Source organism: Pseudophryne corroboree, chromosome 7 (genome assembly GCF_028390025.1).
Source record: "Pseudophryne corroboree isolate aPseCor3 chromosome 7, aPseCor3.hap2, whole genome shotgun sequence".
In the NCBI taxonomy this organism is placed as follows: Eukaryota; Metazoa; Chordata; class Amphibia; order Anura; family Myobatrachidae; genus Pseudophryne; species Pseudophryne corroboree.
The window spans coordinates 379,530,563-379,556,730 of NC_086450.1; the positions used below are offsets into that span (position 1 = coordinate 379,530,563).

At 43.6% G+C, this 26,168-nt stretch overlaps 2 protein-coding genes across 5 annotated transcripts in view; one reads left to right on the forward strand and one right to left on the reverse strand.

Annotated features, from left to right (window-relative positions):
- The window catches only part of LOC134945345 (atypical chemokine receptor 3-like), a 34,085-nt gene extending 30,766 nt beyond the window's left edge, over nucleotides 1-3,319 (forward strand). The window contains exon 2 of the mRNA XM_063934550.1: nucleotides 1,014-3,319. Within this exon, the coding sequence (XP_063790620.1) occupies nucleotides 1,051-2,028 (978 nt within the window). The 5' untranslated portion in view covers nucleotides 1,014-1,050 and the 3' untranslated portion in view covers nucleotides 2,029-3,319. The remainder of the gene's footprint in view (nucleotides 1-1,013) is intronic.
- The window catches only part of C7H7orf50 (chromosome 7 C7orf50 homolog), a 671,077-nt gene that overhangs the window by 346,350 nt on the left and 298,559 nt on the right, over nucleotides 1-26,168 (reverse strand). The gene's annotated exons all lie outside the window — the stretch shown is intronic.

A 26,168-nucleotide genomic window follows, 5' to 3' on the forward strand; every position in this document is an offset into this window, starting at 1 on the left:
CGTTGTTAGACAAAAGTAGACTGGACAAAACTGAAACTGACTGAGTATATCGTGAGTTATACAAGTGAGTGATCGCCACAATACTACTTCATTGTGAAAGAGGTTATCTTTAAAAGTTAACTTCTGCAAGGAATTCATTAACCCTTTCAGATCCTGTGCCAATTTTCTTTTTAGTAGATTGCACTTGTCACATTGCAACATCAATATCATAATTTTTTTTAATGTAGTAACCACACTAATTATACCTTGTGGAATTGGTATCCTCCGCATCTTAAGGAATACATATGCTGAATTGGTAAATCAGTGTGGAGAGGTAGATGTTATACATGTTGATTTATGGAAAGCTATGGCAGAGATTACTGTATTAAGCCTTCAAAAGAGTGAAGATGTTGTCTACAGCAACTACGCTTTAGAAGGCTTTACCTACCCCATGGTCTCACTAGAAGGTATCATCAGCAACTGTTACATTTCTTTCAAGAATTCAATAATACCCCTTTCGGACATAATACTTTTTGCTGTGAACGCGCATCCACCTGGGTTCGGCTTGTGCCTGAAAGGGTCTACCCGGGATGACAGTCCCGGGTCCTGTGCCCCTTCAATTAACCAGGGTTATTCTCAGGATTAGTAACCCAGGTTAGTGCCCCAGCTCCTGTCTGAAATGTATGAATAGGGTGTTGCTGACCCAGGTCATGCATAAAAGGAGCTGATTGCCAGGGGACAGTTGCGCTTCGATGACCCAGAACCGGTGTGAAAAGTGACAAGTACAGAAAGCCCCAGCTTCAACCCATGCTCAGTGTCCCGGGTCCATGCCCGGTTGAAGTCAGGGTTTACGCTTGAAAGGGGGTTTACTGTCACAAGGGAAATTAAGACATTGTCACCACAAATTCTAAACTAAAACACAAAAAAAATCAATTCCTAGATATTTCGAATCAACAAAGTATAACACATTATTTAACATAAGAAAGGTTAGCATAAGAGTAATTCACATATTTTTTTTCCTTTTCATTTCCTAGGTATATATTGAGAACAGCTTGGTGGACCTAAGCGATCATGGACCTTCAAAACATGAGTGGATTGTTTTACCCTAGCCAAACTCTGGGTGGTCCTTACACAGACATAGAATATATTATTAGGTCTCAGAATATCATTTCCAGAGTCATGCACAGCTACTTTGGAATACTGGTTCCTCTTGGTTTATTGGCTGGTATTATCAGTCTCACAATTCTAATCAAGAACAAGCTGAAGCATCAAATGTTGGAAAATTTGGACTTCTATCTTTTAATCTTGGCTTCTACTGAAATTTCAATCATCCTGTACTCCTTTACTTCTACAACAAGACCAGGCTATCTGGAAACATCAAACCTGAGTTGTGGTGTCCTGTCTGTGTTCTTCAATATAAGTTACTTCTTCTCTCAGTACCTTCTGCTTATGATGTTCTTCATGCTGATTATCATGGACAACTCTATCATGGCAAATATAGTTCAAAACCGACTGGGATGCGTCACCTTGACCTTAATATTCTCAGTATTAATGTCTGTAGCAACAGTGTCACTGTTGGGCACATATAACAGGCTTCAGAATATAACATATTGCCAGCTGGACCCTTTAAATGCCAAACCAGAATATGACTTTACAAAATTTACAGTAGGTTTCTGTGTCCCATCTATCATTCTTCTAATATTCTACATTCTACTGATTGTTCAAGCGAGAAGTGCAGACAATGCCACAGGAAACGAGAAGGTCCAAGCTCACATTGTTATTTTGTTTAATGTATCAGTGATGTTTATATGTCGTCTCTTCTACAACATCATGCTCATTAGGAGGACATCTTTAAAGATACATGGGCTCTACCTATCTCCTAATGAGGAACTGGTCATGAACATTGCAGAACTGGTGGTATTCAGCGGTAGCTGTATCAGACTTATATTCATACTCGCTCTGCACACACCATGCCGGGAAGGTTTCAAGAACTCCTTACAGTTCTTAAGGAAATGTGGAAGAACGGATACATCCAATAATGTCATCTAACCAAGTTTGACACTTCTGTAGCAGACAAATAACTAACTTGTAAGAGTACTCTTTTATTCAACAACAGATTTACTAGTTATTTATGATATTTTTTTAAATTATGCATGGTATATTTTTTATATATATACACACACATACATACACAATATATATACAAGTTGCCTTAATCTTGCGCTAAAAACAAGGTATCTGCTCCTCTCAGTGGGTCCTCTGTTAGCAGAACCCCAAACAGATTATTAGATCAAAACAATACTTCAAGGGTGCTAGAAACAGAAATGAGATCTTATTGTATGGAGTATTGAAAATGTCCACAATATAAAACCTTTTGGTCAATTATCGGTGTGTACTCAGTATTTATTCAGTAACATTGATGCTTTCTTCCTGAGCCACCACAGGTAACTTGGTAGATAAGTTGGAAATCTAATAAATTCTGTAATTAAACTCGCTCACCAAGAATCACTTAAACATAGGCCCAATGGCCACTTATTAGTAGAAAAAAGAATATTCTTTATTCTGGATAAAGTTTCAACTTGACATAAAATATAGTTGCTGATATCATTAATTAAAAAAAAGAAAAAAAAAGAAGGAGTCATGGTATTGCAACTTCTGAAGAGATCAAAATCCTTCCCATCAACAACCTTACGGGCGTGAGCTCAATGGCGGGGCCTTCGGAAACGGCTGATGACACAACACCCACCAAAACCCTATGCGTTTCGTCCCATACAGGGGATTTCTTCAGGGATGCTACTCTTAAATAAGGGGTGAGGTAATAAATGATGGATGGTTCAATATTCAATACACAGAAATAGCATCACATATAAAAAAACAACAACGACATCATAGGTGGTACACAATCATATAACAATAAAATACAACTAACGATAAAGGAGGAAGCTCTTATAGAACCTGCACTGATAATCACTTAGGCAAAAACATCATCAGTTGTTTTGACACTTTTCCATAAAAATTGTGAATTTGGTATGTAACAGCTGATTTACTGGGCAAAAATATCACGCTCTTTGGTTCAGTTGTAGCCCATCAATTTCAACATATAGGAATTTTTACTAGTGCATTTAGCCTGCTCATAAATATGCTCGCAGAAATCATTTAGTTACAGATTTGACTGAAGGCATAAAAAGTCAGGCAAAACATTTACATAGCAGTACAAACAATGAAAAAAAATCTACAGGCTACCCAGACATTTTTTAGAAACACACAAGTCTAATGTGACAGATTTAACCCTGACTATATTAGAACATGTAAAACCAAATTAATGGGGGGGATGAAAGAGTACTATCCCTCTCAAAAACAATTTTGGGGAGGGGGGGGGGATTTATTCACTAGACACGCTTTCTCCCAAGGGTTTGAATGAAGGGATAGATACGGTTTCGTTTTTGAATAATAGTGAATATTGGGAAGTTTATTCCACCCTCAATAGTGTAATATAGTCAATCGACTCTCAAAATGGCCCCATAGTTCGTTTTGTTGAGCAGGTTCTCATTTTTGCTCACATTTACTTTATAGCTTTTTTAAATATATTATTTGTTATATTTTGGAGTTTTGGCTTGAGTTCCTTATGTGTCTTATGTCACTATAATATATTGTATGTTAATAATAAAGTTGTGCCATTATTGTAAAGCTGGAGCTAACAGACATATTTTGTCAACTGTCAAATGCTTTATAAAGTTTATATACTTGTCTAAATAGAGCACTTTTTGGTCGTTTTAATTATATTTTTTTGCATAATTTACAAATAAAAGACAAACCCTAATTATTAGAACAACACACACTTTAGATTGTAGTTTATGTCATAACATATTACTAGATCACATATTCCATTTACACACACTGTTATCTGTATCCTCATATTAGTTCATACGCACTATAACTATATATATTTATAGAACAGACATTATTTAGCATATTCAATTTCTATATCTGTTTTTTTGGCTCTAAAGCCAGGTACACACTGGGCGACCTTCCCTAGTTAGCAATCAGAGCTATATCGCTGATTGTTAATTAGGGGTGATCTTCAGTGCATACACACTGAACAATATCATTCAGTGACGTCATCCCCACACTCCCCAAACATACAGCTTAATGATATAGTTAAAGTTGAGCTGCATGTTCAGTAGATAATGCCTGAACAAGTACGACCCACGGGTACACACACACTAGACGATATCAACAATAGATCTTTTAAAAATAGATGGTTATCGTTCGTATCGTCTAGTGTGTCGCCCATTGTGTATGGGGAGTAGTATCTGTGTCTGTAGTATTGGCAGTTGCCGCTGACAACTGGCACAGTTTGGGAGCGGATGTCAGTGGGTATTATCCAGTCACATGAGGTTGGGAAAGCAACAGGAAGTCCGTGTGTTCCAGCCAACATAGTGCTCTCTCTGGAAAAAGCCGCAATGTAACGAAGCGCGATGTTTGGAGCGCACACCAGGGTCATTGCAGCGGAAGCAGGAAGTGTGGTCCCACACTCCTGCTTGCAACTAAGCATGCTGGGTAATGAAAACAGCGTGATCTACCAGACCCTATTTAAAAGGTTTTCAGTCTTCCAAATTGTATTATTCTTAAAGCCCTTAATAGTGTAATTCTCAAATAAACTCTATATATAGTAGGTTTTTTTTTTTGTTTTTTTTAACAAAACAGGAGTTTTACACCCAGTTTTCAGTAATAATTGGTAATGAGGGGTGGAGACCAGCACACACCCTGTTAGGCAGAGTCGGCCCTAGCCAATATGATGCCCTAGGCAAAATTTTGGCTGGTGCCCCCTAGCACCACCGCTGGTTCCGCCTCTGACCTTGCACCTCTTTCCCAGCACCATCAACCCATAGCAGTCTTTATTTTGGGGTTTGTACCCCCTATATATTAAATAGGAACAGTTCGCACATTTGGCACACAGCCCAAAAAGGGGTGTGTTTTGCTGGCAAGGGGCATGGCCACACAATAGTAACCCCAATTCCAATTACGCCACACAGTACTGCAACTTTATTCACATTTGATCATGCGATAGTGTCCAGTAGTATCACTTTACCTTATAAACGTTACTCCTCACAGTAGAGCCCCTTATTCACATTACATCACACTGAATTGCTCCTTATTCACATTACACCACACCCTATTGCTCTTTATTCACATTAGACGACACAGTAGTGCCCTTTCTATATGCAACGCCACATAGTAGAGCACCTTATACACATAATGCCACAAAGTAATGCCCCTTACACATGAGACACATTATTAATGTCCTTATAAACATAATGTACCTTACACATTATGACAACCTTTATTAATGCCCTTTTACACGTAATGTCCCTTACACATATGCCACACATTATTAATGCCCTTATACACATAATGACACACATAGTGCCCCCTACACATTTGCTGCACATTATTAGTGCCCCTATACACATAATGACACACATACAGTAGTACCCTGTTACACATATGCCGCACATTATTAATGCCCTCATACACATAATGACAAACATAGTGCCCCTTACACATATGTTGCACATTATTAATGCATTTTTACATGACACACATAATGCTCCTTACACATATTCCGAACACTACTGCACAAACAACCTACTCACATGCATACAACACTCACAGTGCCACTAACACTGTGACCTCTGCCTCTGCTTGAATACAGATGTGTCCTCATAAATCTTGCCGCAATGCTAACGTCGGGCACATTTTTTTAATGAAAATGCACCTTATTTGCATTGCTCTGTGGCTAGGATGCACAAGCAGCTTCTGCTGATTAAAATTATATGCAGCATGCCTATATACTGTGTGAGACTGTGGCTGTATATGAAATGCTACACACAGAATATAGGCATGCCGCATATCATTTTAATCAGCAGAAGCTGCTGATGCCCCTAGGCATATCAAATGCCCTAGGCAATTGCCTAGTTTGCCTATGGCCGGCTCTGCTGTTAGGTATATAAGGGTAATAGCCCAGACAGTCCTTTACCACTGCAGCAAGAGAGCAGTTTTTACACAGAGTGGAACTTTATTTGAAGATTGTTGGTTGATATTATGAGCCTTTGTTTAAAATTTGTGTCAGAATTATTTTTGCAAGCAGTGTTACGAGTTAGTTGCATTTCTAAGTAAAAAAAAACCTGTCACTGTATGTTGAAATTGATGGATGAACATAGATCTTATTATGTTCTTTGGATTATCCGTATTTAAAAGTTGTGACCGACTAAATGATTTCTGTGAGCATAATTATGAACGGGCTAAATGCACTAGTAAAAATTCTTCCTATAAATTGAAACAGATATGCTACAACTGGACGAGCGTGACATTTTTGTCCAGTGAATCAATCAATGTGATATTGCTGCCATTTTTTTTTTAAATAAATTATGATGTAAACAATTATATTTTATGGCAAGTTGACGTTTTATCCAGAATAAAGAATATTCTAATTTTTACTAATAAGTGGCCATTGGGTCTTTGTTTGGCTGAGTCTTGGTGAGTGGGTTTAATTACAGAATTTACCAGGTAGAAAGCATCAACATCACTGAAAAAATATTGAGTACCTATCATTGACCAAAAGGTTTTATATTGTGGGTATTTTCAATACACTATAAGTTAGAACTTAACTCTGTTTCTAGCACCCTTGCAGAACTGTTTTGTATCCGACACACACACACACACACACACACACATACACAGGGACAGACAATGACCAAAGCAAGATATAAAAGTAATGAAAGACAAGCTGGTGAAACCATTGAAACCTTAAAGGCCCCCATCCACTAGACCGATTTGGGCACTTTTCATCAGATTTCAACACATCTGACAAAAAATCTAATGAAGTGTCACATCGGACTGCTCCTCCAATCTAATGCGCGGTCCTGTGTCAGATATGACTGAACCATAGATCTTTGGTGTTGCACCAAGGATTTATCCGAATCTGAAGAAATCAGGTGCACATCGGAGGGTTTTTATTTTTTTACTTCAGATGTATTGCATCAGATCCACCGGACTGGCATCTCCATGGCCAATACCACCAACGAGGACGCGGCGGCAGCAGCAGCCTATTATATTTAAATACAGATCAATCACATGTAGCATGTGTGCATCAGATAGATCTGATGCGATCTGTCGGCACATGATAGGTTACATCCGATATATCTGAAGTGAATCTAGTGAAAATTTAAGCCCAGGATCCGATATGAATCCTACAAATCTGCCAGGAGAGTTTAAGAGAAATCTGATGCAACATGCAGCTCAGACAAGTCGGCCTAGTGGATGGGGGGCCTTAAAGTTTCCCTAGCAAATAGTCACACATGTTGAAAGCAAGGATGATTATACATTCCAGTATTAGATATAAATAATACAACACAAATGCTTGTAACACCAAATTTAGATCTTTTCAGATTTACCATAGATGCAACAATGGTTAGCTGGAGGTGCCATTTGTGATCTAAACCAATAATCATGACAACGTAGCCTATGGATTTCCTAGAAATTTGTGACATCACTGAGGCATGAGGCACTGATATCTAACGAATTTATCAGGTAGAAATTTGTTCAGCTTGTAAACTTGCCGACATAGGGGTATATTCAATAACTGTCGGAAGCTGCCGTCTTTGTCGGAAAGACGGCAGCTTCCGACAGTTTTAGGTCGGAAGGGGTTCCGACCTATTCATTAGTGGCCCGTTTATTCAGACAAGTCGGCAAACCCGACTTGTCGGAATGCTGTCGGAATGCACGCTGATCTGCGGCTTCAGCCGCCGATCACCGTGCATTGTCGGAAGCGGGGCCAAACCCGACAGGTTTTTGCCCCGTTTCCGACAATCTCAATCTGACTTTAAAAAAAGTCGGATTGAGATGAGGAGACTAGTGGTACTGCGGCGGCGGGGGGAGCATTGATCGGTGGCCGGCGGAGCAGGCTGCGGGGGGACATGTCTGCGGCGGCGCGGGGAGGCGTTGCAGGGAGAGAGGTGCCTGGCCGTCTCCCGGCCAGGCACCTCTCTCCCTGCAGCGCCTCCCCCCGCCGCTGCAGACATGTTACCCCGCTGCCAGCACCTCCCGCCGGCCGCCGATCAATGCTCCCCCCGCCGCAGCACCTCTCTTCCTGCTGCCAGCTCCGCCTGCGGCTCCACATAAGTCCCCCGCAGCCAACCCCTCCAGCTCACGGCCGCCGCTCTCTGCTCCCCTGGCCGCTGCTGTCAGCGCATCCACAGCCGCTGACAGCAGCGGCCTGACAGGATGGCCAAATCCGACAGTCGGATTTGGCCGTCCATTGAATAGGGGTTGTCGGATCCATTCCGATAACTGCATGTCGGAATGGATCCGACTCCTATTGAATATACCCCATATTGGGAAAGGCTTAACCGAAGCGCAGTATTTCAGAGTGAATTTGACTGACAGGGAAGGTTTGACTACATGATGAGTGGGATGCACTAAAGTGTATAAATCCCCATATGTATCGAGCTCCAAAAAGTAAAACTTTCTGGTGCTTGGGCCTGATAGGCAACGCCATCAATAGAAGACTATGGAATTCTTTTTGCAGAAATCCCAGGAGAGGGATCTGAAAAATCACTCTCTGACAACCCCTCCGCCCCTGTTTGCATTGGCCGATGGCCGCACATGAACAATAAAATTCCCGGGTCATAAATCTGGAAGTACTCACATCGCAAGGGACAGCTCTCATCGGAAGTGCTCTCGAGTGTAATTATTCGTAAATAAATATATATGTACATGATAACATCCATTACCTCTTATGGAGCAATAGGCAGGCTATCCACTGGACTAGTCACATAACCAGCTCCTGGTGATACCTCACTGACGTAATCTTGCGAAAGCCATATCAGTATTTGTATAAACAATGCAGTATTTCTATTTAACTGTAATTATTGACAAACACAACTTCTATCTGATTAAAGTGGTTAGTTCATCGTTTTCATATTTAAAAGCAATTTTACATGTTAAAGGCATATCAACAGGATGTAGCTAATATCCCAGAAGTCACCATCCTGACGTCTGTAATGCCAACAATGGCATCCCGACAGCAAGTACAGGGCTTAAGGGTTAGGCACTAAGGGGAGGGTTAGGCTGCTGGGAAAGAGGGGGGGGGGGGGAGGAGATAGGGTTACGCAGCAGGAGGGGATGGTCAGGATTAAGATTAGGGTAAGTGTTAAAATACTCACCGGGATCCGTAGGGATTGTGTCAGTATACCACTCTCAGAATTCACCCCCTTACGCTAGAATCGCAGTTTCTATTGTCACCATATCCATCTGCACTTATTACATGTGTTGCATTTCTCAGTATGCTTTTTAAAAATTAACATAAAAAAACAAGCATATACGACATTTATGTTTCAGATTTGTTTAAAGTAGTGTGAATAAAACAAAAACAAAAAACCAAGAAAAATATCAACGGGTATTGATTACGGGTAAGACCTTGCATTTGCTAGACATTATGCTGTATATACTGAAGTGTCGGCAAAGTGATATACTGTACTAGTAAGCAGGTAGTCAGGCATAAACATTTTCTATTAACATTATCTATGCAGTTTCTAGATTTATAGACGAGTATGAAAACAAGAGTAAGTCTAACAGAGCAGTTCTATAACAGAATGGTTTACCACCCTTTATTCATGTTGCTACAACAGTATTATGTAGTGTTGCTAAATCACAGATTCTGTAATAATTTACAGCAGGCCCTAGTCCAGATTACAGTCCAATTTTCTTACCACAGGCACAAAAACATCTCCATGCATACAGCATATTTACATGGACAAACCCTGTAAGATTATTGGGATAAAAGGCTATTTTGGAAAAATAGGATTTTAATACCTACCGGTAAATCCTTTTCTCTTAGTCCGTAGAGGATGCTGGGGTCACCATAGAACCATGGGGTATAGACGGATCCGCAGGAGACATGGGCACTTATTAAGACTTTGAAAGGGTTTGAACTGGCTCCTCCCTCTATGCCCCTCCTCCAGACTCCAGTTATAGGAACTGTGCCCAGGGAGACGGACATTTCGAGGAAAGGATTTATTGTTAAACTAAAGTGAGATTCATACCAGCTCACACCTCAAGCATGCCGCACAACGTGGCATTCAACAGAACAGAAGCCAACGGCATGAACAATTGCAGCAACATGCTGACAATAAACATAACACAACATGTGTGTAACCACAACTAATAACTGCAGATACAGTACACACTGGGACGGGCGCCCAGCATCCTCTACGGACTAAGAGAAAAGGATTTACCGGTAGGTATTAAAATCCTAGTTTCTCATACGTCCTAGAGGATGCTGGGGTCACCATAGAAACATGGGGTTATACCAAAGCTCTAGAATGGGCGGGAGAGTGCGGATGACTCTGTAGCACCGATTGACCGAACTTAAGGTCTTCATCGGCCAAGGTGTCAAACTTGTAGAACTTTGCAAATGTGTTTGACCCCGACCAAGTAGCTGCTCTGCAAAGTTGCAATGCCAAGATTCCCCGGGCAGCCGCCCAGAATGAGCCCATCTTTCTAGTAGAATGTGCCTTCACCAATTCTGGTAACGGCAATCCAGCCGTGGAATGAGCATGCTGAATTGTGTTACAGATCCAGCGTGCAATGGTCTGCTTGGAAGCAGGACACCCAACCTTGTTGGGAGCATACAGGACAAACAGAGCCTCTGTTTTCCTAATCTGATCCGTTCTGGCAACATAAATCTTCAAAGCTCTGACCACATCCAGAGATTTTGACTCAGCGAAGGCGTCAGTAGCCACCGGCACCACAATAGGTTGGTTCGTGTGGAAAAAGGAAACCACCTTCGTAAGAAATCGTTGACGTGTCCTCAATTCAGCTCTATCTTCATGGAAGATCAAATAAGGGCTCTTGTGAGACAAGGCCGCCAACTCAGACACCCGCCTTGCAGATGCCAAGGCCAACAGGATTACCACTTTCCAAGTGAGGAATTTCAACTCCACCTTCCATAAAGGTTCAAACCAATGTGATTGAAGGAACTGCAACACCACATTAAGATCCCATGGTGCCACTGGAGGCACAAATGGAGGTTGGATGTGCAACACGCCTCTCACGAAAGTCTGAACTTCTGGAAGGGAGGCCAATTGTTTCTGAAAGAAAACCGATAAGGTTGAAATCTGTACCTTAATTGAGCCCAATTTTAGGCCCGCATCCACACCTGCTTGTAGAAAATTGAGAAAATCCCGAACCTGCGCCCCTCTAGGAGGTGAGAGCTATGCAGCCACCACAGGAGTGATACCCTGGTCTTGGAAGACAGGATTATCCTCCGGTGCATGTGTAGGTGGGACCTGGACCACTTGTCCAACAGATCCCACTGGAATACTGTGGCATGGAACCTGCCAAACTGAATGGCCTCGTAGGCCGAATCCATCTTCCCCAGCAACCGAATGCATTGATGGATTGACATTCTTGCTGGTTTCAGAATTTGTTTGACCAGACTCTGAAGTTCCAGAGCCTTTTTCACTGGAAGAAAAACTCTCTGTAGTTCTGTGTCCAAGATCATTCCCAAAAACGACAACCGCGTCGTCGGAATCAACTGTGATTTTAGCAAGTTTAGGAGCCAACCATGTTGCTGAAGAACTGTCAGGGACAGTGCAACGCTTTGCACCAACTGGTCCCTGGATCTCGCCCTTTATCAGGAGATCGTCCAAGTACGGGATAATCGTGACTCCTTGCTTTCGAAGGAGAACCATCATCTCCGCCATCACTTTGGTGAAAATCCTCTGAGCCGTGGACAGACCAAACGGCAACGTTAGAAATTGGTAATGACAATCCTGAATTGCAAACCTCAGGTAAGCCTGATGTGGAGGATAAATGGGAACATGTAAGTAGGCATCCTTTATGTCCACCGACACCATAAAATCCCCTTCCTCCAGACTGGAGATCACTGCTCGGAGAGACTACATCTTGAATTTGAATTTCTTTAGGAAGAAATTTAGGGATTTCAGGTTTAGGATTGGTCCGACCGAGCCGTCCGGCTTCGGGACCACAAATCGGCTCGAATAAAAACTTCTCTCTGTTGTGACTGGGGAACCCTGACGATAACTTGATTTTGACACAACTTTTGTATTGCGTTGCAAACTACCTCCCTGTCCGGAAGAGAAGCTGGTAAGGTCAATTTGAAAAAACGGTGAGGGGGAATGTCTTGAAACTCCAGCTTGTACTCTTGGGATACTATATGTAAAACCCATGGGTCTAGGTCCGAACTAACCCAAAACTGACTGAAGAGTTTGAAACGTGCCCCCACCTGTGCGGACTCCAGCATAGGAGCACCAACGTCATGCGGTGGAATTGGCAGAAGCCTGGGAGGACTTCTGCTCCTGGGAGCCTGACAAGGCTGGTGATCGTTTACCTCTTCCCCCTTCCTCTAGTAGCAAGGAAGGAAGAACCTCGGCCCTTTCTGTATTTATTGGGCCGAAAGGACTGCATCTGATAGTGGTGCGTTTTCTTTTGTTGTGGAGAAACATAAGGCAAAAAGGATGACTTACCCGCGGTAGCTGTAGATACCAAATCATCAAGGCCGTCGCCAAATAAGGCCTTACCTTTATATGGTAGAGATTCCATACTTTTCTTGGAATCAGCATTCCATTGGTGAATCCACAACGCTCGCCTAGCTGAGACTGCCGTGGCATTGGCCTTTGATCCCAAAAGACCAATATCTCTAGCAGTTTCCTTAAGGTATGCTGCAGCGTCCTAAATATAACCCAGCGTCAAGAGGATGCTATCCCTATCTAGGGTATCTATTTCAAAAGACAAGTTGTCTGCCCACTTTTCGATAGCACTACTTACCCACGCAGACGCAATGACAGGTCTGAGTAGCGTACCTGTGGTCGCATAAATGGACTTTAACGTAGTTTCTTGTTTATGATCCGCAGGATCCTTAAGGGCCACCGTGTCAGGTGACGGGAGAGTCACCTTTTTAGACAAACGTGACAGGGCCTTCTCCACAGTGACTCCCACTTTTCCCTATCCGCCGAGGGAAATGGATAAGCTACCGTAATTCTTTTGGGAATCTGAAACTTTCTGTCAGGACCTTCCCAGACTTTTTCAAATAGCGTGTTCAGTTCATGAGAGGAAGGAAACGTTATTTCAGGTTTCCTTTCCTTATACACACAGACACTTTTATCAGGCACAGCCGGGTCCTCAGTAATATGTAATACCTCTTTAACCGCCACAATCATGTACTGAATGCTTTTTGCCAATTTTGGATCTAATCTGGAATCGCTATAGTCGACACAGGAAATAGAGTCCGTGTCGGTAGCAGTGTCTGCCAACTGGGCCAATGTACGTTTTTGTGACCCTGAGGGAACCTGACTTTGCAATAACATATCTTCCACATATTCCTTCCATGCCTAGGTCTGAGACTCAGACTTATCTAGCCTCTTACTAATAAGAGCCACATTAGCATTCAAGGCGTTCAACACATTTACCCAATCAGGCGTCGGCAATGCCGACATGATCACCCCCACAGCCGTTTGTGTCCCTAATACAGCCTCCTCCTGGGAAGAGCCTTCAGCTTCAGACATGTCGACACATGTGCACCAAACACCCACAGACACACCGGGCATATAGGGTACAGACCAACAGTAAAGTCTGTCAGAGACACACAGAGGGGATTAGCCAGCTCACAACCCAGCGCCAAATCAACGGGTCTGAAATCACCAAGAAATTGCCTCAGACCCATAGCGCTTTTACTATCACATATATTGCACATGCCTTCCCCCCCCCCCCCTGTTTTGTACCCCTGGTACTTGTCAGTGTGAGGAGGACCAGCGTCTCTGCAGCTTGCGGAGAGGAAATGGCGCCGTAAACAGTGAGGAAGAAGCCCCGCCCCCTTAATGGCGCGCTTCTGTCCCGCTTTTTCTGATATTTATACTGGCGGGGGTTAGGATAGTGCCGTGGCACTAATGTCCCCTCTTGCCAGTGGAATAATGAGGATGTTTTTTAGCTGCCCAGGGCGCCCCCCTCCCAGCGCCCTGCACCCTGTAGTACTGGGTGTGGGAGCTTGGCGCGAAGCGTCTGCCCTCTGCGCGGTACCTCAGAAAATGCCATCACTGAAGAAGAAGTCTTCTTTTCTTCTGTTACTCACCTGTCTTCTGACTTCTGTCTCTGTAAGGGGGTGACGGCCGGCTGCGGGAGTGAGCATCTAGGCGTGCCCAGCGATCAGCACCCTCAGGAGCTAATGGTGTCCTGTAGCCAGAAGCAGAGCCCTTGATCTCACTGGAAGTGGGTCATACGTCTCTCCCCTAAGTCCCACGAAGCAGGGAGACTGTTGCCAGCAGCCTCCCTGAAAATAAAAACCTAACATAAGTCTTTTCAGAGAAACTCAGTAGAGCTCCCTGCAGTGCGTCCAGTCTCACTGGGCACAATTCTAAAACTGGAGTCTGGAGGAGGGGCAAAGAGGGAGGAGCCAGTTCACACCCTTTCAAAGTCTTAAAGTGCCCATGTCTCCTGCGGATCCCGTCTATACCCCATGGTTCTATGGTGACCCCAGCATCCTCTAGGACGAATGAGAAATCCCTTTAAATGCACTTTCATACTGACAAATACAAAATTAAGCATTAAGCTTATAGGATTTGTACACACAACCTTTCTGATTATTGTCCACCAAGTTCAATGTTGCCTGCAGTGCTAAAGGTGGGTACACACAAGGCGATGTGCTCGGTGAGTGACATCGCCTAGTGTTTCCCCTCCCAGGCCGCCCGATGGTGGGCATACACACTGAGCGATATCGCACAGTGACATCATGCCGTGACCGTTCGGAGCATGCAGCTTTGGACGATGAGTCCAAATTGAGCTGCAAGCACGGCCAAGCTGCGGGGCTGCACAACGCTCAACGTCGGCTGCATGCACACTGGGCGATATAGTAAACTACAAATAATGTATGAAAGTCATGTTGGAATATTCATTAAGTACATCATACTACAGGAAATCTTTGAGACAGTTGTACATTTCAAAGAGAAAGTACAAGATTTTGTCTGTACTATAACAAGTGGTGTATTCCATCCCCTATATGAGTGTTTATGATTTAAACGTATCATGTCCTATGAGACTCTGCTAGCGTTGGGTGTCGTCTTTGACAAAAATGCGTCATAGTCGCACCCCGATGCATCTCAGACACACCAGGAGACTGTGCTGATTAATTTGATATGTGACACTTGTATAACTGTGTATGACTTGAGTCTTTGAATCAGTATACAAATTGCTACAATGTAGCAGTCGCAGCTTTTTTCAAATACAAGTTCCGCTGAGCTTCGTATATAGACTCAGGCACACACACTGTACACATCTCAGGCACACACACTGTACACACAAGCGTTGCATCGCATTGTGACAAAGACGCACTTTCGCCAATAAATAAACAAACAAACAAACCTCCCCCGCTAGCAGACTTGCACGTGACCTGGTGGCTCACTTGCGTGGCGTATTGAGGCTAGATGTACGAGGACACATCTGTATATGTGGCCTAAGTTTGCACAGAACTCAAATAATATTGATACACATTTACTTCTGAATGCAATGTGGAATAAAAAGGGACCTGAAGTAAGGAGAGAGGCTCATGTAGCACACTGAGAAGTGTTAGACAAAAAGTTGAAAGCAGACAAAACTAATGTGCACTGTCAACAACACATGCAGGCTCACATATTCCCATGATTGAACCTTATAAATTACTGAAAAATGACAGTGATCAACTCGTTGTAGATGTTCTTATACTAGCAATGACAAAGCTTGAATATGCCGACTGGATGGGCCAAGTCGTTATCGGACGTCAAACTCTGTTCCTATAATTAAGATATCATTCACCTTTTTTTTTGGGGGGGGGGGGGGGGGGGGAATGTTTTGATGTAATACTCAGGGGGGTACCCCAATTATCTGCGCTAATTTTTCAGATGATAAAAACGGACTATTATCGCGATTATTATTGGGCTATTCAATTATAGACTGTTTATCATGGGCTGAAAAATGGCCCATTTTCGGCCAATATCACATTGGATCTGGGATAAGTTCCCGGACCCATGTGTTATCGCTGCTCTAAGGGCTGCTTATAGGGGATAATGCTTTGCGCGCATAATCCCTGAAAACTGCCAGCTATTGGGGATAACTGGAGAGCCTCCAGCGAATCTATTAGCCACGGTAAATGACTACGGCTAATTGTATACTGCCCTTAAGATGTAAGGTACTATGGGGCAGATGTATTAACCTGGAGAAGGCATAAGGAAGTGATAAACCAGTGATATGTGCAAGGTGATAAAGACACCAGCCAATCAGCTCCAATATGTAAATTAACAGTTAGGATCTGATTGGCTGCTGCCTTTATCACCTTGCACATATCACTGGTTTATCACTTCCTTATGCCTTCTCCAGGTTAATACATCTGCCCCTCAATTCTTAAATTATGGCTTATGGGCCCTACACACTGGCCGATATTTTGAAAGATATGAACGATCTCGTTCATAAATGAACGAGATCTCGTTCATATCTTTCAGTGTGGAGACTTAAGCGATGAACGATGCGCGTCCCCGCGCTCGTTCATCACTGGTCTCCTGTCGGCTGTGCATGCAGGCCAATATGGACGATCTCGTCCATATTTGCCTGCACGTCTATGGAGCCGGGTGACGGGGGGAGTGAAGAAGCTTCACTCCCCCCGTCACTGCCCCCCCCCCCGCCGCCGGGTCGCTCGTCGGCCGTATCGGCCGTCGGGCACCTCGGCCAGTGAGTAGGGCCCATTAGTTAGGTGTTTTATACTGTTTAAAGAAGAAAAATGGATTTACGCTGTCACAATATAAAAATATTTTGAGACTAGCAGTGCCTACCTGTCGTTGCAGAGTGGTTATTAATATATTCAATGATACATTTTTTTCTTTCACAGTTTTTTTAGTTCACTTGTTTGTCTTAATATTTTCTGAAGAAAAAAATAATATTTATTTTCTCATTGTTTACCAATTCCTTCAGTCTGTAAATACCTCGTTGTAAACCATATTATGGGGTATATTCAATTGAAGTCGAAAGCTGCCGTCTGTCGAAAAGATGGCAGTTTTCTACTTTTTTAGGTCGGAAGTAGTTCCGACCTATTCAATCTTACCTCAAATTTTTCGACAAGTCGAGGAATTCGACTTGTCGAAAAGCACGTGGATCAGCGGAATAGCTGCCGATCCACGTGCTTGTGTCGAAAACTTTTGGCCCCCTTTTCGACCATCACAATTCGACTTTAAAAAAAGTCGAAGTGAGATGGGGTGAGCAGCGCCGGAGACGGGGAGAGCCGCACCGGAGGATGTCACAGCCGCCACTCACAGCAGCGTCAACCCGGCTCCAGCAAGCGAGACCTGGGTGGACGCTGCCGTGAGCGGCGGCTGTGATGCAGGGACTGGGAGAGGAGGGACGGGGGCTCTCCCCCGTCTCCCCTCCCGCATCTCAATTCGACTTTTTTAAAAGTCGAATTGAGATGTCATTGAATAGCGCAGGTCGGAACCATTCTGACAAATGAATGTCGGAATGGATCCGACTTCAATTGAATATACCCCTTTGTGTCTTATTACTGTCATTGGTTAGGAGTATGGTCGTATCCCCTCCTGTCATTTAGGAAAATTGTAATTTTATTTTATTCAAGTGCAGCAACAAAGTGCAAAGACGCGCGCCAGTATGGAGAGGGGGGTCAATGGGGCATTAGGCAGTGTTGCGGGTTGCAGTGCACCGAGGGAAATAATACCATTTGGCCGTAGCCTGCATGTCCCTGACGGCAATGTTGCAGACTTGGGTGGGTAACGGCCATCTTGCAGCTTCTGGCTGGCTGCTTTGGGTCCTGACTGACTGATGCCCCATTGAGCCCCTCCCCCAAACTGGCGCACGCCTCTGACAACTATGTTGCCGCACTTTAATACAATAAAAGAAAATATTTTTTTCCCTAAATGACAGGGGGTGACTATTATTATGTGCCCCAATATCCATGTGTGCCTCTGCTCCAACCTCCACCCCCCTCCCCCAATTGCCCATGGGTGGTTGTGGCTCCCACATTCATTACCTGCTCTGTGACAAATGAGACGATTCGATGCGTTGATTATTTTGTTCACTAATTAGCCAGTTAACATGATAGCGAAATGATTCACAGCCTGTGTTACTCATAGGATCTCAAGGAATATTTCAGTGAAAACCTAATCAAAATTGGTTCAGTCCGAGTTTATCGCGAACATACAAATGATCGATTTCATTAATAGTATAAATACACTGCTCAAAAAAATAAAGGGAGCACTAAAATAACACATCCTAAATCTGAATGAATGAAATATTCTTATTAAATACTTTGTTCTTTACATAGTTGAATGCGCTGACAACAAAATCACACAAAAATGATCAATGGAAATCAAATTTATTGACCCATGGAGGTCTGGATTTGGAGTCACACTCCAATTAAAGTGGAAAAACACACTACAGGCTGATCCAACTTTGATGTAATGTCCTTAAAACAAGTCAAAATGAGGCTCAGTAGTGTGTGTGGCCTCCACGTGCCTGTATGACCTCCCTACAATGCCTGGGCATGCTCCTGATGAGGTGGCTGATGGTCTCCTGAGGGTTCTCCTCCCAGACCTGGACTAAAGCATCCGCCAACTCCTGGACAGTCTGTGGGGCAACGTGGCGTTGGTGGATGGAGCAAGACATGATGTCCCAGATGTGCTCAACTGGATTTAGGTCTGGGGAACGGGCAGGCCAGTCCATAGCATCAATGCCTTCGTCTTGCAGGAACTGCTGACACACTCCAGCCACATGAGGTCTAGCATTGTCTTGCATTAGGAGGAACCCAGGGCCAACCGCACCAGCATATGGTCTCACAAGGGGTCTGAGGATCTCATCTCGGTACCTAATGGCAGTCAGGCTACCTCTGGCGAGCACATGGAGGGCTGTGCGGCCCCCCAAAGAAATGCCACCCCACACCATTACTGACCCACTGCCAAACCGGTCAGGCTGGAGGATGTTGCAGGCAGCTGAACGTTCTCCTTGGCGTCTCCAGACTCTGTCACATGTGCTCAGTGAGAACCTGCTTTCATCTGTGAAGAGCACAGGGCGCCAGTGGAGAATTTGCCAATCTTGGTGTTCTCTGGCAAATGCCAAATGTCCTGCACGGTGTTGGGCTGTAAGTACAACCCCCACCTGTGGACGTCGGGCCCTCATACCACCCTCATGGAGTCTGTTTCTGATCGTTTGAGTAGACACATGCACATTTGTGGCTTGTTGGAGGTCATTTTGCAGGGCTCTGGCACTGTTCCTCCTGTTCCTCCTTGCACAAAGGCGGAGGTAGCGGTCCTGCTGCTGGGTTGTTGCCCTCCTACGGCCTCCTCCACGTCTCCTGATGTACTGGCCTGTCTCCTGGTAGCACCTCCATGCTCTGGACACTACACTGACAGATACAGCAAACCTTCTTGCCACAGCTCGCATTGATGTGCCATCCTGGATGAGCTGCACTACCTGAGCCACTTGTGTGGGTGTAGACTCCGTCTCATGCTACCACTAGAGTGAAAGCACCGCCAGCTTTCAAAAGTGACCAAAACATCAGCCAGAAAGCATAGGAGCTGAGAAGTGGTCTGTGGTCACCACCTGCAGAACAACTCCTTTACTGTGGGTGCCTTGCTAATTGCCTATAATTCCCACCTGCTGTCTATTCCATTTGCACAACAGCATGTGAAATTGATTGTCAATCAGTGTTGCTTCCTAAGTGGACAGTTTGATTTCACAGATGTGTGATGGACTTGGAGTTACATTGTGTTGTTTAAGTGTTCCCTTTATTTTTTTGAGCAGTGTACATATATTACAAAGCTGAACATGTCAGTTCCATAAATTACTTATAAATGAAGGTTTACACCAAAGGGACTAGCAACATCCCTTACTGACATGTGTCCACTGCTATATGCAGACAGATCCATATGGTTTAAAAGACGACAAATTTCTCATCAACTCACATCCAAATGCCTTTTGTGGGATATTTCCACAACATGATCAAAAGAACAACTTGAATCAAGTACTGCTATGTTTGTTGTGGGCAATACTTTCTTAAACATTTATAATAGAAAAAATATATATATTATACCTTTTTTCTTTATACTCGATAAATATCTATATGCTTGAAAATAACACCACTATTGTATGTTTCTGTATTACTAGTAGAGTCGTTATTAATATTACTCATGGATTCAACTAATAAAGACCAGATATCACCAGGTCGCTAACCAACCTATTACAGTATAAAAACACAATATGGGGAAGATATATTAAGCCTGATAAATGCAGGCATAGGGTATCATGTAAAGCCCCAGGAGGATCAATTAGCCATGATGAATTACCGCAGCTAAATGAATTCCCCCTAAAGCTGGTTATGCTACGCTCTCTGCAGCAATATCAGGCAACTGGTCCCACATCACGATCTTTGTGGTCCAACATAAAAGCAATGCGTGTTTGTAAATGCAGACACGAGATGAATGTAGGTATTCTCTACTGGTATCTGGATAACAGACCGACAATGGAAAGACTGACACTTCATCAACAACAGGAAGGTTGACATGGATAAAGCACCCAAAACATTAATATCGACAGGGATGAATCATCGACATGAAACAGACACTAAACAAAGATCGACAAACAAATAGCAGACAGAGTAAAAGGTCGCCAGTCAGAAACCTGACAGTGGTAAAGGTCGCCAGTCAGAAGGAAAACAATTATAAGATTGTTAATGAGAATGTCGACAATGATAAAGGTTGACAATTAGAAGGCCAACAATTCTAAGATCAACAGTGAGATGGTCAATAGGTATAATACTCGCTAAGTCTCAATTACAAACAAATTTTGACTTTTCCTGGCGCAGATACTCGCTCAAATATCTAGGGGTTTTCATTACTAAATCCTACAGTTCTCTCTACCGAGCTAACTATCTTCCGCTTATCACCTCCATTCTCAAAGATGTCCATCAATGGGAATCTTACTTTCTCTCATGGATAGGGTGAATCAATGCAATTAAAATGAACGCTCTCCCCAAACTCTTATACTTGTTTCAGACGCTCCCAATCCCGATCCCTCCGCAAACTCTAAGTACCCTTCAATCTACATTATGTAAATTCATTTGGAACCACAAAAAGCCCAGAATCCGAAGGGATATCTTATCCAAGCATTCTCAGAATGGCGGCTTGGGTCTCCCCATCCTCCAGCGCTATCATGATGCGACTAGGTTAAGTCAATTGGTCGCCAGGCATGCCCCGAGGCACACTAAAAGGTGGGTTGACTTAGAAAGTGATTTGTTAGGCGTTCCGTCTATTTCATACCTACCTTGGCTTCCTCAAAAACACTACCCCCAATCACATCACTTTTCACCCACAATAGAACTGACGCTGAGAAAGTGGCAGATTCTGAACAAAAAATTTAAATTATCTACTTTCCCCTCTCCTTTGACACCCATTTGGAATAACCCAGCATTCCCCCCGGGGCTCTCTCCAGGAATGGCCCGCACCTGGATTTCGGCAGGTGTCACTAGAATCCGCCATTTCACAGGGACACACGCCATCAAATAGTTTTCCGATTTGCAAAACACATATGATTTATCCAACTTTCTGTTCTATCAATATCTACAAATCCGACACTTTATCTCCTCTCTACACTTATCATACCCACTACCGGTTCCCTCCCCTTTTGAGAGACTCTGCATTTACAGTCCCACCGATAGAGGTACTCTCTCTCTTTTGTATAAATCCATCCTGAACACCGAACCTCCCCCCCTTGAACCGCACGAGCTGGCTTGGGAATCAGACCTAGGGCAGCACCTCGAGGTTGAGGAATGGGATACAATTCGCACTGCAATCTCGCGATGTTCCATCAGTGTGGCTATCCGCGAAAACTCATACAAAATATACACAAGATGGTATCTAGTGCCGGACCGGTTGCACAGAATCTATCCTGACACCTCCAACCTCTGCTGGAGGAACTACGGTCAGATAGGCACATTCTATCATATCTGGTGGTCCTGCCCAATAATTGCTAGATTCTGGGCGATGGTCCGCACGCTCTCCGCTCAATTAATCGATTTGACAGTGCCTCTCTCACCTGCTAACCTTCTCCTTTGTGCCCCACCCGATTGCATCCTTAAGAGACTCAAAAAAACTGATTCTCCATCTCTCTTGCGCAGCCAAATACCAAATAGCACGTAATTGGAAAAACCCTGAAGCACCTAACGGTCAATCACTAATAACTAGGATTTGGTTTATTGCAAATATGGAATACATCACCAGTCTTCCAACACAACACGGTACAAAAATTCCACTCTTCCAGGTTTGAACTAAATATGGGTCCCATCCAACAATTACTATTACCCCCCCCCTTTTTTTTTTCCCTCTCTTCTTCCCCCTCCACCTTTCTACTTTTCAGGTCCCTGACTCACAAGTGGACCCCTCTCCCCTTCTCCTCCTCCTTTTTCTTCATCTCCTGATCTTTCCTCTTTTTCTCTCCATCCTCACCTACAATGCTTGTCCGTCTTGCTAAATACTTTCCGTCTCCATTACAACACGGACCTCATTGGGCCCACGCCCTCTTTGATATTCTATCTTATTGTTTACCAAAGATACTTTTATTATTATACTCCAAGTCTTTTGGTGAGACGACATACTACTATATACTCTCCCCCTTTTATTGTCCTCCCGGAGACTAATTCTGCATTTGTTTTTCTGTAGCCTTTCAGCTAAATGTTTATGGTTTGTATTCCTGTTATACTGCACCAAGCTGTAATGTATGCCTCCCCTTCTAAATAAAACTTTATATGATAAAAAAAAAAAAAAATCCTTGTGATGTGGAAAGAGATCCGGCTGCCTGTCCCAGAACAGAATGAGACAATCTTGTCCAATATGACCACTTACATAAAGCTTTAACCAAAATCAGGGTATTTTTTGCCCCATCATACCCAGACAACTGAGCAGTGGGAGGTGGCCTGCACCCGGGTGTCACCAAGGTGCCGAGTCCTGCTCAGTGACAGGAGCTGGGTGCTACACATTATGTGCACAAACCCGGCTCCTGTCACCATGAAGCCAGCACTGCAGGCACACCAGTGTCCGGGGACAGTCCACATCACCTGGACCCCGGAGTGACGGAAAAGGGGATCGGGACGCTTAGCCATGCCCCCTCCGCAAAGCCACACCCTCATTGCACCCGCAATGGGCGTGCTCCAGGTCAGTGACGCCTCTGCAACTGAGCTCTTACTGAGTATGTCAGAACTCACAGCAAAGTTGCTGTCAGAGATTTATTGAAACCCCAGAAAATCGTAACATTTGCATTCCCCAAGGTCACAAGCATCCACAAGGCCTAGGAACACACTAGCCTAGAAAAAAAAATTGCATTCTATTATATTTCACTTGTTTTCCTATTAAATGTGTTTTTTTTTTCAGAGGGCATTAATCTATGGGCAGTTTCATTAAGAGAAAATATACAACAAGGCCTTCAAAGGCACAGGGTAAATGATAGCCTCTAAACAATTATAGAACTATATTGTATGTATAGCATAAGGTATGGAAAACGGTCTTCCAAACACACTGTTGTATATTTCAAAAGTTGTACATAAACACTTTAGGTGGGTCTCCATGGCTCAGACTTTTTTTTTTTTTTATTTCCAGCAAATTCCACAGAGGCACGGATGCTTGATCAGACTGAGATCTGGGAAATTTGGAGGCCAACTCAATCATTCCTGAACAAGTTTTGCAGTGCGGCATTGCACTGTCCTGCTGAGGGAGGCCACTGCCATCAGGGATGGGGGGGTGTAATTGGTCTGCATCAATGTTTATGAAGGTAGTATATGTCAAATCCACAAGAATGCCAGGACCCAAGGATTCCCATAGCATTATACTGCCTCCGCTGGTTTGTTTTCTTTCCATAGCGCATCCTGATACCATCTCTTCCCCAGGTAAATGACAAACATGCTGTTGTCTGTCCGCATAATGTAAAAGAAAAAGTTATTCCTCAGACCAGCCGCCCTCCTTCTCAGTTGTCCAGTTCTGACGTTCACATGCCTATTGTAGGGGGTCTGGGACTCCAGGTCGTCAACAAAAAGGTCGACACACCTTAGGTCGACGCCAATTGTTCGACACACCTTAGGTCGACATGGACAAAGGGTCGACAGGAACAAGGTCGACATGGAAAAATGTCGACATGAGTTTTTTTATGTTTTTTTGTGTCGTTTTCTTTGTAGAGTGACCGGGAACCCCAATTAGTGCACTGCGTCCCCTCGCATGGCGGGCATGGTGCCTTCGCTCGGCACAGATTACCGTTCCAATCGTAGTCCACGTGGATCGTTAAGTATGAAAACGTGCCAAAAAAGAAAAAAATTGTGAAAAACTCATGTCGACCTTTTTCCATGTCGGCCTTTTCCTGTTGACCTTTTGTCCATGTCGACCTAAGGTGTGTCGACCAATTGACGTCGACCTAAGGTGTGTCGACCTTAAGTCCGGATACCATTGTAGGTGCTTTTGTGGTGGACAGAGGTTAGGATGGGCACTCTGACCAGTCTGCAGCTACGCAGCCCCATGTGCAGTACGCTGCGATGCACTGTGTGTTCTGACACATTTCTAGCACAGCCAGCATTAACTTTCAGCAAGTTGTAATACAGTAACTCTTCTGTGGGATCAGATCAGATGGGCTAGCCTTTGCTCCTCAGGCACATCAATGAGCCTAGGGTACCCATTATCCTGTTGCCAGTTCACCAGTTGCTGGACCACGTTTGGTAGGTAATAACAACTGCAAACCAGTAATACCCCACAGCAAGACCTGCCATTCTGGAGATGCTCTGACTAAGTTGTCTAGCCATCACAATGTGGCCTCTTCAAAGTCACTCAGGGGCAGATTTATTAAGCTCGGTGAAGTGATAAAGTGGAAAGTGATAAATCAGATCCTAACTGTCATTTTTCAAACCCAGCCTGTGACATGGCAGTTAGGATCTGATTGGCTGGTCCTTTATCACCTTCCACTTTATCACTTCACCGAGCTTAATAATTCTGCCCCTCTGATCCTTATGCTTGTCCATTTTTACTCCAAGAACGGTCTGTTCTCTTGCTGACTAATAAATGCCACCCCTTGACCAGTGCCATTGTAGTGAGCTAATCCATATTATTCACTTCAACGGTCAATGGGTGTATATGTGTGTGTGGTTCAAAAAGTAAGGTAACAAAACCTCTCATGTGTGTAATGTTCTCTATTTCATTCTAATTTCCAGGAAGGCCAGAGCAGGTAGACCACTGCTTCCCTCTCACAGCCTTAGACTGCACCTCATATCAGTCATACTGTCCCAACATCAGCTGTAAGATGGCGGAGCTAACGGAAACATGGTCAAACAATGAGGTGCGTAGTGTGATCAGATTTCTGCATCTAAAGAGCACATCAGCAGCTGAAATTAATTGCCAACTTGCCGAGGTGAACAGTGATAACATCATGTCACGGAAGCAAGTTTCTTTCTTTTTTTTTTTTTTTTATAAGTGTTTATTAGCGTTTAACATAGTAAACATCGCAGACATGTAAACATACGAGCAGGCATTTCAAGGGGACACAATGCACATAAGAAAAAAATTGGCAAATGTAGGACAAAGATGAATCAGACATACGTTAATACACAGTAACTAGAATCAATGTCCCCCATAAAACAATCGACCTGTGAATCACACGACAAATCCCACCTGAACATTATTAAACTTACCATACAAACAAAGAAGAGAAAAAGAAAAAGCAGGAAAGAAAAACGGAAAAGAACAGGAAAGGAGGACAAGAAGGAGGTGGGAGGGGAAAGTGTTGTGAGGTATACCAATTTTTTATTTAAACTAACAGGGAGAAGATTCTCCTTATAACATCATAAAACTAATACATTTCAAATAGAGGACCCAGTATTTGAGGATTGTTCTCAGTGCATGTGCAATAAGTAAGTCTTTGAGGACTTCAGGGAAACCAAGTAGCTGTAAACCCCTGTTGCCTTTCAGGTGTCACCCGTAATTCCTCCATTGACATGTACATGTATTTCCTATTAAATCACTCCTTCACCGTGGGAGGGGCAGTGTTATGCCAACGAACAGGGATCACAGCCTTAGCAGCACTATTAAGGAATTTCAAAAAGGATTTCTTATAGG